This window comes from Limanda limanda, chromosome 18 (assembly GCF_963576545.1).
Source record: "Limanda limanda chromosome 18, fLimLim1.1, whole genome shotgun sequence".
NCBI classification, from domain to species: Eukaryota; Metazoa; Chordata; class Actinopteri; order Pleuronectiformes; family Pleuronectidae; genus Limanda; species Limanda limanda.
This window is the reverse complement of record NC_083653.1, coordinates 16,121,288-16,134,985: the sequence shown is the minus strand read 5'-3', so window position 1 is coordinate 16,134,985 and position 13,698 is coordinate 16,121,288. Positions and strand designations below refer to the sequence as shown.

General features: G+C 42.5%; 2 protein-coding genes across 2 annotated transcripts; one reads left to right on the top strand and one right to left on the bottom strand.

The window, feature by feature from the left end:
* Positions 1–824: 824 nt before the first annotated feature.
* Positions 825–2,283, bottom strand: ost4 (oligosaccharyltransferase complex subunit 4 (non-catalytic)). Its single transcript, XM_061090950.1, has 3 exons — positions 2,187–2,283; positions 1,255–1,392; positions 825–955 (listed from the first exon to the last, which is right to left on the bottom strand). The coding sequence occupies exon 2, from the start codon at positions 1,389–1,391 to the stop codon at positions 1,278–1,280; it is 114 nt and encodes a 37-aa protein (XP_060946933.1). The 5' UTR covers position 1,392; positions 2,187–2,283; the 3' UTR covers positions 825–955; positions 1,255–1,277.
* Positions 2,284–2,558: 275 nt separating this feature from the next.
* On the top strand, positions 2,559–12,723 carry selenoi (selenoprotein I). The gene is made up of 10 exons (XM_061090947.1): positions 2,559–2,732; positions 5,499–5,567; positions 6,135–6,243; positions 6,575–6,649; positions 7,806–8,068; positions 8,160–8,268; positions 8,346–8,394; positions 8,484–8,664; positions 9,264–9,443; positions 9,683–12,723. Exons 1-10 carry the CDS (start codon positions 2,676–2,678, stop codon positions 9,788–9,790), a joined length of 1,200 nt encoding a protein of 399 aa, XP_060946930.1. The 5' UTR covers positions 2,559–2,675; the 3' UTR covers positions 9,791–12,723.
* Positions 12,724–13,698: the final 975 nt, after the last annotated feature.

Genomic DNA, 13,698 nt, shown 5'->3' with positions numbered 1-13,698 from the left:
ATATATTCTTCAAAATGTAGTTTGAGTTGTAGAGCTGTATGTGCAAATCATTAAGGAAATACACATGTATCTGGACGGTCCTGGCAGCCACCCACAGAGAGGACAGTCAATGAGAAGAGATGTGGGACAGCTGCAGAATTTACATCACACCACCCACCGCATCCATATGAAAATAACATTAATGGGGAAGGCCACCAAAACATATGGAGCCTGCTGGGGGCAGTATCATGTGGTGAGAAAGCTTTTCTGCAGCGGGACCTTGGAGGCTTGTGAAGCTGGAGGGTCAAATGAAAGCAGCAGACATCAGAGGTCCCAGAGGAAATGAGACGTACAAGAGAGCTGCAACATGAGGCTCTTTTCCCCCCAAATACACAGGAGGATTGAGACAAAAGTTGATATATGAAAGATTCCAAAGGTGGGTTAATACTATTATGAGCATTTGGCAAGATATCTATCTATATATATTTTAGATAAATAAGGCAACCTGATGTAGATTATACTATGTTGAAAACTTGAAGCATAAATATTCATGAAATAAACATGCTTTGAATTAAAAATAATCTATATATCATGTACCGTGCTTTCTCCAAGAATCCAGGCCCCTTTATTTTTTATGTTGAAGCCTGTTTGAATGGTTAAATCTTAACTCTTGACTCCACATTGGCAAACAGAAAAACCTAATTTTTCATTTTACTTGAACATTTGAACAATTTCTGGGGAAATAATTGTAAAAAAAGGTGAAGGTGTCTGAATAGTTTCCAAATACACAGTACATAAAAGGATGACTTAAAGGAATTTAGTAAAAAAAACATACAAGGCAAATGTCCTTTACATTTTTTTTATACAAAAAAAGACAAATGTGCAACCAGAACAACGTAGAAATTCATCTCTTGGAAAGAGGCTGGGATGATGTGGAATGTTGTTTCCAAGGTGGCGGCTTCAATGCCCATCTCATCTGTGGAGACAAAAAAACATTCAATGGATTAACATGTGTTTGACCACATTCATACTGATGTTCAGTGACTACATATAAACAAAACTCTAGAGTTCTCCATGAGCCATGCATGTTAACATTAACGTCTATGTTTTGCAACATACTTTGCTGCTTTCAATCATTAGTATGCTGAATACACATTTTACTACAGAAGGGACTTTTAAAGATGTACATTTGTTCACAGTGGAGCAGGACTGACAGTGGTAAAACAAAGAAAGTGGTGAAATGAAACACCTTGGACACACACAGACTGCTCTCACCTCTCCGATCATGTTGGCACACCCTACTCCTGCTTCTTGGGGTTATTGACTGCGACGTAGTGATACAACACGACCAGTAGGAATAATGACACGCCAAGCATGTTGGCAAATATGGCGAGCTGCACGTCTGTCACCATTCTGCAGAGGATAGAGAGACATGGTGCAACAAGTGCAAGGTTAGGTTAGTTATTAAATCATATTTGTATTCCCTCTGCAAAGGAGGTTGTGTTTTCACCCCTGTCCATTGGGTGGAAGGATTTGGGTCAGGGGAGAACTTTGTAGGGCAGATCAAGGAATTATTTTACACCTTCTTTAACGTTGTGAGATATGGTGTCTATCAACATGATGGAAAAAATGTTAGAGAATACATGGATCTTGCTGAAAAAAATCTTACATGATTGTTCATATCAATGATGTGATGGTGTGACATGAACTAGCAGAGATGGTCATTTCACAGATTCAGATTATCAGAATTGAGGACTTAGATCAGATTAACAGTTGGCATGATGATATCTGCTAGTAACTAGAAAGGTAGGAAAAAGCAACTCAGCTTTTAAAAATAAAAGAGATATTAGTAGTTGGCAGTGACGTTATGTTTGGTGTGGTGTCAGTAAAAGATCTACAACCACAGGTTTGATAAAGATCATCTGGAATAGAGAAAGTGAATTTCTGACCACACGACGCCAAACACTGAGTGCATATCTGACTTTTGCATATGAATTTGTAGGAAATCACTCTGATGAATCACGGCCACTTCTTACGAATGTACAATCAATGAGTGTGATGTTAGCCTAGCTAACCAGCTAGCTAGCCGACTACAACACCCGACACTGGTGAGACTAGCCACTATAGGGAACGCTACATATATAGCATCAACAAAACTATAAAGAAAAGCCCCCTGCAGTGTTAATGTAATCACTGTAAATACTCACGTTAACTCTGATCGTAGCTTTCGATCTCGGCTCAAGTGATTCTCCAGCTGCACTGGAACGGACAAGCAAACCGGTCTTACTTCCGGTTTGAGGGGAAAGACACGTCAAGCATTGCAGCGCCGTAGAAGTAGATTGAATAGAGCAGGTCTCAGTGATCGACTAATGCAAATAAACACCTCAATGAACAGCAGCATTTCTCGTTTTCTTCAGAGACGCCATGTTTATGTACAGTTGAATTGTTTGGGGACATTAAACACAACGCAATCGTGCTTTTCTCTTATATTTGATCATGGTCATCCCAGCCAGATGTGGCGGTAGAGAGCCGCGGTCAGCATAGCGCTCACCCTCTGCAGGAGGGGCTGAAATGTTTCGACATCACCGCACCCGGCGTGAACGACAGCGGCTAAAGCTACATGGTGCTCGGACTCGGCAGCTAACGTTGGGGATTTGATATTCACTCATCTCACCGCGGAGCCACACTGCGCCATCATGGCTCTTTACGAGTATGTCACCCAGGATCAGCTGGCGGGCTTCGACAAATACAAGGTAGGATTCAAAGACTGCGTTAGCATGTTAGCAGCTAGCATTGAGCAGACTGTGTGCGTGTGTGCGCGCGCGTGCACGTGTGTGTGTGTGTAGCTGTCACGATCTGTAGGGCGCTTGCTAGGTAAAGAACAGTGTGTAAAGTTAGCTCAAATCGAGCCGGATGCAAGTAACACGTTTCCTCAAAAATTAAAGTGTTGAAATGGTTCCCTATAGCTTGTCTTAGATATCTTTACTAAAATCATCATATAATATATAATTTTTATGTTTTTTTATTATTAAACTTTGAATAATCACATTATATTGATTGGTGCTCAGACATGGGGCCAGCTATTCAAAAGCCCCACCGAAGTGTGAACATATTAATGTAAATGCCCTGATCTAGGATATTTAAACAAAGTGTGTCGATGGGACGCTTGGAAATCGTCTCTTAAGCATCACACACACATTTAAAGTCAGAAGAATAAAGCCAACCAAACAATCGTACGTTTCTAATCGATCCATTTCTGTCTGCGAGGGTTTATTCTGAAAGTGGTGACCGGAAGTATATTGTTTACCGTGTCGTGCTTGACTTTGGCGCACTGTGCTAATAGTTAGCTAACCTCTCTTTCTCCCTGCCAGTGTATATGAAAATGAGGCCAACATATTTCAGACACCCACACACACACACACACACACACACACACACACACACACACACACACACACACACACACACACACACACACACACACACTCACACACCACCACCACCTGTCTCCGTTATAAACAGAAGACTTTAGTGTGGCGTTGTTCTGGTGATATTACACAGAAGAGAAAGTAAACCAGCTCGAAGCAGCAGACTGATGGGAAGCAGGTACACCAGACAGGCACTGACATCTCGGATCCCTCCTAGAGACTCCACAGTGTCCACAGACACGTGTTGTTACAGCACCACCCCTCCCACTAAGTTTACAGGGTTTACTTTGGATAACAGTGTGGAAATACATGAAACCAGTGGCTGACAGGGAGAGAAAAAAGGAGTGGCAGTCATTGCATTGGAAGTCAAAAGGCAGTCTAGTATTGATAAGAGGAGACATTGTCCCTTGCTGGGTGTACAGGTTTTGGTTAATCTGTACAATGTGTGTCCCTGAAGTTTCCAGGGGAGAATCCCTGGTGATAAGCGGTGTAGTTATGACGTAAGGCTGTTCTCTATACGCCATGTGTGTTAATGTTGTCTTGTCCATGTTCTCTGTCCCCGAACCGTCAAATCTGAGATCACTGAGGCTTTCACTTTAATACAACCTCTTTTTGATTAGTCTAGGAATCCACTTCCCTGAGGTGATCAGCATGTGAGACCCTTTTCCCTGTGATAGCTTTTTATAAGTGGTGGCTATGATTGCCTAAAGCAGAAGGAGGAGAGCAGAGGGTGACAAAATGACAGTCAATGAAGGGATTGTAGCTCTTCTGATAAGAGAACCTGTGTGTGGAAAGCACATGGTCTGATTTATCGATGGTTCTGCTGATGTTCTCGTGGTATTTGTCACGCTGCCACCCAGCTCTGTGCTGCTCACATCCTTTGCAACACTTAACACAAAGTCTGCAGTGCCACTTCTCTTGATGGGAGAGTAACTTGTGTCTCTGTCAAGGTGTGAATGTGGTTGGCGTTTGTGTAGGCATGTTTGCACCAGACGAGGGTGGATATGGTAGCTGCGGTCATTGTAACCGCCGCCAAGGAGGTTCTGTTTTCATTGCTCAATATCTCTCTGTCGGCAGGATTACGCCAAAAAGCATCTGAAACCATTTCTGTTGAAACTTGATGGAAGGGTTATGTATCAGTCAAGCAAGAACCCATTCAATTGGAGCAGATTTGATCAGAGAGGCAGATCCTAGATTTGTCTTTTACTCACCTCCTTAACAGTGCATTATAGGACGTTTTTCATAAATTGTGAATTGAGTTCTTGATTTAAAAAAATTAAAATAAGCAGGCATACTAAGGAGACTGATATCTCTATAAGTGTGCCAGTTTGGATGGGCTTGATTGAATTCAAGGGGACTGGTTGGGCCTGGGTGGAGTTATGCTCTCTACTGAGTGTCATTCTAGTTGTGTGGTGATGATTAATCACATGGCAACGTTTTGTTTGTTTTAGGACCAACCTGTTTGATATTACATAATATCGAGACAATAATGGTTCACAGCGAACTATCCAAATAAGGTCAAGGGTGACTTAATTTGATGATGTCGCACCTAAATGATCAAGCATATTCAGGTTCCTCCTTTTTTTGAATAACCATGAACTGGATGACTGAGAATCTTTGCAGAGATCTTAATGAAGCATTTCAGTGTTGTCAAATTTCCTGTAATCTGTGAATCAAATTTCTCTGAATATATTAGAAGATTAATAGTGCATGCTGAAAAAACAGTTTTATGCTATATTGCTAATCTGTGCCCTGCAATTGCTATATTGTTTCCATAGTAAGCACATTTAATTCACACCTAACTCAAAACATATTCATATACACACCTTATCTGAACTCCAGGGCAAGTGCACTCGCACTTGTCCGTCACGTCTGGATAAAGTTACAAAGACTGGAATCATGATGACAGGCAACCAAAATACTCCAGTACAGAAGTTACACGTGAGGCCACATGGCCTTTTCTTACAACTCCTGGTTTACTTATGATCACAAGTCAAACAGGTATAAGTAGATGAACTCTTGATGAACTCTTGGTGTTTGATGTATGATCGCATTGTGACTGATTACTTTCCTGAATGTGTTTCTTTGCAGTACAGCGCAGTGGACTCAAATCCCCTGTCCGTCTACGTCATGCACCCGTTCTGGAACTTTGTTGTGAAGGTGAGAAAGAACTGTTCAACTTGATCTGTGTTTTGGCGTCTGGTCGAGCTGCATCATTAATGAGGTTTCCAAGCTGTCTACTGAGATACAGTAACAACACAGCCTCACACACGCACACGCACACACACACACACACGTTCACACTTGCACGCACACACACACTCTCTCCTTTGTCTCAGTGTCAGAACACATCCGTCTCTGATAGTCTGATCTGGACTGTGGAGAATGGCGGTGGGTTGTTTTGATGCATATGCACAAACCACTCATCATCTTTTCGATGAATGTTTCCATTTTCCCCGTAAACAGCTCGATCAAGCTCTGATGCATTAATTTACTTCTCTGTATCAAACCGTTGTTTACGTTAATCTCCGCTTGACTGAAACCTGACATCACTTGTAAGATATGTATGTTCCCTTTCCTAAACTCATCTCTGCCAAGAATATGTGACGCAAATAATAACTGTCTCATTATGTAATCCCCGTTATTATTACAACAGGAAGATTGACAGTGGTATTGTTATAGTTATTGTTTTGAATCTCTTTTTGTCTTCTCCCACCTCCTCAACAGTTTCTACCGACATCGTTGGCTCCGAACCTCATTACATTCACAGGCTTTATGTTTCTTGTGTTGAACTTCCTCATGTTGGCCTTCTACGACTTTGACTTCACTGCCTCTGGTAGGTCTTCCTCACTACTGACCTTCCCCCTGGTTCACATAACCACATACACAGACTTGACCTTTGCACTGACCTCTACAGATATGCTGGTCAAAAATGTTTCCATTGCAAAACCTGATCGATCACAATCAGTCTCAAAATTTCACAAAAGGGCAAGAATAAACGTTAGCAAAGAACATGATAATATGCTGATAAACATTAATGGGACCATTCTTCAGTCAGATTAACTCAAACTACATTTGTTTGGATCAGATTATGGTCAGGTGAGATTAAGTGCTGAATACTGTGTCTCTATGTGGGATGATGTGTATTAACACTCTTTGTGTCTCAGCTGCAGCACATGTACACGTGCCTAGTTTGGTCTGGGTTGCTGCAGGGATCTTCAACTTCTTGGCGTATACACTCGGTGAGTCCTAACCCCCCGTCACCCCTGTGTGTTATTGTATCTCTCTCTCTGACTGTGCCAGAGGCTCAGGGGAATTCTTCCTCTACGGTGGCCCCCATGGCCGGTCTCACATCTTAAAGCAATCAGGCTACAAAAATAGCTGTAAAGGGTTATTGTATGTGTAACATCCTGGAGACATGGATATGTATTTAATTGCGTTATGGTTCTTCTCAGATAAATCACTGTGTGTTGTCTGTTGAAATGTGATTGTGTTGATGAGAAAGACACGTAGCTCTTTCATCAGGTAAAAGCAGATACCAATGTCAACAGGATGCAACATTGATCAATCAGCAGAATCATCATTTGAAAACACGGTTGTGTGTGAAGCGTTCGTTGTCAAGATTCTGACGTGAAAAAAAATGGATGTGCAATTTAAATGAGAATTTATCTGAATGTGGAATATGATGATGCCGCAGCATTGGTACTGTATCAACCTGAAACACTTTCACTCTGCTGTCAACAACACAAAATGACAACTATCAGTCACAAAGGATGTTACGATTTTCAAGAGACTGATGTATTTGTGCCACATTCGCATTACTCTCCACCACAATCATTACAATTTGTAGTCAGTGATTCAAATGCCAACGCATGTTCCTGAGCTTATCGTACCTGCAGTGGAAGAGCGTGCATACAAAGAGTAGATGTCCTCTAATATTCCACAGGCTGCCAGTCAGTGATTCTAACCGTTGACCCTGTTCAGATCTGGAATCAACATCCGTCCTGAGGGATCTGTGGGTCGTCAGCTCTAAATACTGCTGTTTTGAATGCGTCCTCAGATCACATTCAGAGACATCATTCTTTGTCTCTACCTCTCTCACTTTCTCGCTCAGTCACACAAACACATCAACACTGCACACATCTGTAAACAACATTTATTGATCTATGGGAACACAAATTAATTTCATGATTTGCAATCAGAGCGAGGAAGTGACATCTGACCACTGAAGAGATGAACTTAGCACTGACCACTTGTGAGTGGATCTCTTAGGGTTAGAGGTTGTGACAGTAAATTCAGCGACAGGAAGCTGAAATGAGTTTGTTTATGTTTATGTTTTTCAATACAAATTTTCATATTGATTTGTTGTGTGTGTATTGTGCTCTTCCTTGTGTTTAGATGGTGTCGATGGTAAACAGGCGCGACGCACCAACTCCTCCACACCACTAGGGGAGCTTTTTGATCACGGCCTGGACAGCTGGGCCTGCATCTACTTTGTGGCCACTGTTTACTCCATATTTGGGCGTGGTGAGTGCGGTGTGGGTGTGGCCACGCTGTATTACATCCTGTGGGTGGTGCTGTTCTCCTTCATCCTGTCTCACTGGGAGAAGTACAACACTGGCATCTTGTTTCTGCCCTGGGGATACGACATCAGCCAAGTGGTAAAGACTCACACACACATAAACATTCATGTTAACATTAACACTCAAGCCATCTGACGACCTGCTGACCTGATGTCTCGTCTCCTTCCAGACCATCTCACTTGTTTACCTGGTCACTGCTGTGGTTGGCGTGGAAACGTGGTACGAGCCAATCCTGTTCCACTTCCTCTACAGAGACCTTTTCACCTTCATGATCATTGGTGAGCCGTGACCGGTCGAACTCAATTCATTCACTCTGTCAAAGCAGCCACACTAATCAATGTTTGTCGATTTCCAGCTTGTTCTTTCACTGTGACCTTACCCATGAGCCTCCTCAATGTCCTGAAGTAAGTTCCGTTCTCATCAGCGTCTCATTATGTTGTAGAATCGTCTCGACTCAGCGCTCTGAACTGCTTTTCTCCCCGTGGTGTTTCAGGGCTTATCGCAGTAACACTCTGAAGCACAGCAACCTGTACGAAGCCTTCCTGCCCTTCCTCTCTCCTGTCCTCCTCTTCGTCTTGTCCACCATTTGGGTGGTGTTCTCTCCATCCAACATCCTTGAGCTGCAGCCCAGGACCTACTACCTCATGGTGGGGACAGCATTCGCCAATGTCACGGTGAGAGTCTACAGATTTCTCAACACAGTAGCTGCTTTCAGACATGCACTGAAGTCCGGACATTTTCCTGACATTTCCCAGGAGGGATGAATGATCGAACCCAAATGTCCGTATCAGTAACTCTTTTCTGCCGATCCTACTTTTAACATGTCCAGAAAATGTCAAAGTAAGCCCATGTGAGAACACTGCAGGAAAACGTCCAGAAAATTCTTAGGGATCGACGTGTCTAACATGATGAGAACAGATGTGAAACTGGAAGAACACAAATATCTAAAAAGAGGAGCCATGCACGTAGAAGACACAGACAAAGATTCACAAGCTTTTGGCCGAAGTCCATATTGACGTGCTGTAAATAAAAACCCAGGATTTCTGCGTTGACCCTTCGCCTGAATGCTCCAGAATTTGTCCTTGTTGTTGAGAAGTGGGTGACCCTGACAATCTCCTGCTGTGTCCTTCATATGTGAAAGGAAAGTTTCAAGTAAAGTTTGTGCCAAGTTCATGTCTGAATACAGCTACACACACACACAGATCCATGTTTTGTGGTTTTGATAACATGAAAGTCCCGTCTTCAAGTGTTCATGTTTGTGTTATTTTCGCAGTGTAAGCTGATTGTGTGTCAGATGAGTAACACACGTTGCCAGCCGCTCAGCTGGCTGTTGCTGCCCATGTCGCTGGTGGTGGGGTCAGCGGTCACCGGAGTGGTCGCCAGCGAGACGCTACTGCTGTATCTGTGGACACTTGCTGTCATCCTAGCGCACATACACTACGGTGTATCAGTGGTAAGAGCACACACAAGGATACTTCACTTTTCTATTTTCCTTTATAACAACCCATTTCTTCTGGGTGTAGGGGAATTTATCAGGAGTTGAAGTTAAACTGAATCAAGTTTATTGAGAGACTTTAGAATGACAGACATAATTTCTAGTTAGAGTCTTGTGTAGGTACATGTTTGACGTCACACACCTGGATTTGAATGGGATTAAAATAAAGTTGTTTTTTGTTTTGTTTTATTTTCTAGGTGCAACAGCTCAGCGACCACTTCAATATCTTCGCCTTCTCCCTGAAGAAGGCCAACAGTGACTGACAGGAGGAGGAACGAATTGGCTTGAAAGGAGCCGAGGTTTAAACTCCTCCCCTCCTCTACTCTACCGACACTTCACTCTCATCACCGCGGAAACCACATCCCCTCCCCTCCATCCATGACGACGACGCAAGTGGAACGGACTATGGCCCCATTTTCTCCAAACACACATTCCGAACCAACCAACTAAACCCTGTCTCAGCGATGGGGCGGGCCCAGGGGCTCTGGCTTCCGTCATTGGTGATTGGCTAACTTTGTTGAGCCAATGAGGTGCAATTGTTTCCTACGGAAATGTGCTTCAGTCATGAGGACAAGAGCCCTGACGAGCCATGCAAACACACACACACACGAACAAAAGTTATTCTGCTTTCATGCAGATCATTTATATCTTGTGGCAGGTATTCCCATACAAACAAACACACACACACACACACGTTAGTTATACACTCACATAGTATTATGAATGTATAAAAAGCCTTGGGAAAACATAATTTCAGTTTAAAGCATTTACAGAAAGTACTGCTATTTCAAAACTGACCAAACCTCTGAACTCTGACCACATGCGGCTCTCGCGTTCACAGCTGCGTCCAAAGTTGAAAGGTTCAGTTGCCTGTTTTTCATGGGTTTATTGGAAGTTGGAAATCTCTGTGATATATGTTAATAACTATATATATATATATAGATATATATATATATATATATAAACTGTATGTGATGGGTTCGGGGCAATTTGGTTTCAGTGAAATGGATCTTTAAAGGATTATCATTGGTCCTGTAAAACTATGAATTAACCCCAAATTAATTCCCCACTCAGCTCTGTAATAACAGCTGTTATGAGCAAATAGAGTTAACCTCTGACATTTTGAACTCTACTAATGTTTGACCTCTGTCTGAGCACTGGCCTCCTAGCTCTCCCTACCTTCTGAGGTGTCGCGGTTTCATGCTAATTCGTTCGGTTTCTCTTTTTTATTTTCTTTTTTTCAACATACATTTATTTTGTGGTATCATTTGCTGGTCTGTCTCCGGGGCAGTGGTGTGTGGTCTAGTGGCGCAGCGCTTGAATGAAGAGTGTGTCCAAAAGCCAGAAACGGAGCGGACTCACTCTGAGGGAACAAACCGTTGCACAGGACACCGCAAACACCACACAACACTGCCTGGTTTCACACTTTACAGCTCTCACACACACACACTATGTCACCACACCTTTCATATTGTCTGTCAGGTAACTTTTGTGTTGCTGCATTTGTTTGTGTTTTTGTTTATCAGTCTTTAAACACTGTTCCTCTGTGACTGTTTCCACGGTGAAGATGGAGATTCAGTAGTAGCTGCAGACTGGGACAAGATGACAAGTTCTCAGTGTTTTCATAATACAACATAGACGGTTTGTCAGTGTGACTGTAGTTTGGATGAAATAATTTATTTTGTGTGTCATCTGACACTTTCGCCTCCCTTTTAGCATCGTTTCAATGTCGGCACTTAATCTGTCTGGACATTTATCTAGAGTACAGTTCAAGCTCGGCCTGATCCAAACATAAATGATCAATGTTGAGCCGAGACTTAGGAAATCTAAGCGTCTTATTGTTTTCAAACCTTTAATCTCAACCAGAATGGGAACAGACTGGTGGAGCACTGGTTCACATATCACACTTCACTTTCCCCTGACAAAAAACAGGTGGAACAGATGTGCTACAGTTTGTATGAAGGAAACTGGTTCAGATGAACCAACTGTTGGGAAAGCCTTGCACTTGCCTTGTGAGTGGTAAGCCCTGTCTGGAGCGCTGTGTCAGTTGTCTGACTGAACATTTAGTCTGAATGTGAATGTGAGTCGAGGTTATTATGGTCCTGCTTACTGATTAAATGGTCCATAGGAAATAACATGTAAAAACATACTTGCATCTTGGACTTCAGATTTGCTAATGCTTTCCGTTCACTTGATTTTGTACATACACTGTGAGCAACAGTGAACATGTACTATAGTTCCACTGCAGTCCTGTCAGGGAGAGCAGAACATCCAGCTCTACTGCCATAACACCCAGTAGCTCCCATAGCTCAGCACTGCGGCTGTCGAAAGCTTGTATACAGTCAGGAGCACATTGTAATAGTTGACATTTTGATTTCACAAGTCCTTTTTTATTAAAGCCCCACATCTGTGACTGTAGTGACGTGAGAACAGCTGATTGTGAGATGCACTGTGTGTATGTGCTGATTCATGTATGTATGGGTGTGTACTCTGTATGTGTGAATATCTGTGTAAATACATACATTATTTCTTCATTTTTTATATTTTATTTTCTTGAAACGGGATTGTTTCTCAATTGGTTGAATTTTTTTTCTTCTTTTTTCTTGTACATCTATTGACGGGTGAGATGCTCGACCAGTAGAGGAGAACCAATCAGCAGTGATCTTGTCAGGTTGAAACCTTGCAAAGCTTCAGAGCTGTCGAGGAAGCTGTTCCTCCATCTGACAAAAGTTTTATGAACAATTTTCATCTCCGTTGCTCCATCGCTGATTGGATCATCCTCGAGGTCACAACTCTGGGATAGTTTGGAGGCTGCAGAAACTACAAATACTGCTAAATGCAAAGAAGCATTTCAAGTCCAAATTAGCAAAAGAATCTGCCAGCAGAGTGAGATACACAAAGAGACTTAACAAGGCAGAAAAACGTAAAACACATTTCTCATTGTTGCTAGATTGATTCCTTCCGAGTTCCCTTATAGTCAAACCTCAATTCTCACAGTTACTTTCTCTGGGCATTGTTCTGTACTGTGCTCCTCAGTTTAACTCACCACATTCTAGGACAAACTGCCCCTCCTCCTGGATTAATGACCCAAACCTTTCAAATTGTGATTAAGTTGTTGTAAAATGCTGCTCTGGAAAACACTCCAGGGCTCCTGAGTGGCTACTTGTGACGTTGTATTTAACCAGTGGAAGAAAAGACTGTCCAGAATCAAATAAAAGTGATTTTTTCTTTAACCATGTCAATGTGTCAGAGGCAGAAACGTTTGTGATAGATTTTAAAGGCTGAAGTTTCTTTATTCTCCACCTGCGACCAGCAGAGAGCAGTTTTGAGCCGTTTGCACTCAATACTCAAGGTCTTGTGTTGAAAACAAACACAGAGGTTACATACAGATAATGGGCGGTTGTGTGTGTGTGTATAGAAATATATATATATACTTTTATTCTATTGCTTATACACATTTTCTTAAAAATATTTGTTTTTCCTTTGCCTTCATCTCTCCTCTTTTTTGCCTCCTCTGCCTTCCTCTGTCCTGTCTCCTCTTTTTTCCTTTGCCTCCGTCCATCATTTCTCCTCCTTTCTGTCTTCCCCGCCTGTCAGGTCTCCTTTTTGTTTTCCTTCACCTTCTCCTCTTTTGGTCTTCTCCTCTCCTCGCTTTCTTCTTCTTTCCTCCTCCCTGTCTCCTCCATTACTTCCTCTGTCCTGTCTCCTCTCCTCCTTTACTTCCTTTGTTCTGTCTCCTCTCCTCCCTTACTTCCTCTGTCCTGTTACCGCTTTCCTCTGACTTTAAAGTTTAAAAATCTACACTCTCAGCACCTTTGAGAAAAAAATGCCCCCCCCCAAAAGGATCAACTATAAAACTGTAAATAAATACGTAAAGTCACTTAAATCTTGTTACCCTGAGTTCTCCTCTCCTCTTCTCTCCTCATCTTCCTCTCTTCCACCCTTCCTCTCCCATTTCTCTCGCCCCTTATTCTCTCCCGCTATTCTTGAACACTAAGGTGTGATTATGAGTTGATAATTGTGTTGCTGCCACTGAATCTTTTCAGTGACTTTATGAGGCCTGATGTTTCCCAGTTGCTCCAAAGTGCTCCTTTCCCGAATCTGTCAACACAAAGCATCTTTCCCATTTGAAATCGCTTCCTTCATCTCCCCCTCCTCTCCCTCTTTGTGTGTGTGTGTCTGTTGGTGAGTATTTGATGCTGTCTCTCCATGT

Excerpts from the sequence above, each read along its gene's own strand:
- ost4 (XM_061090950.1), bottom strand. The coding sequence starts at position 1,391 with ATGGTGACAGACGTGCAGCTCGCCATATTTGCCAACATGCTTGGCGTG.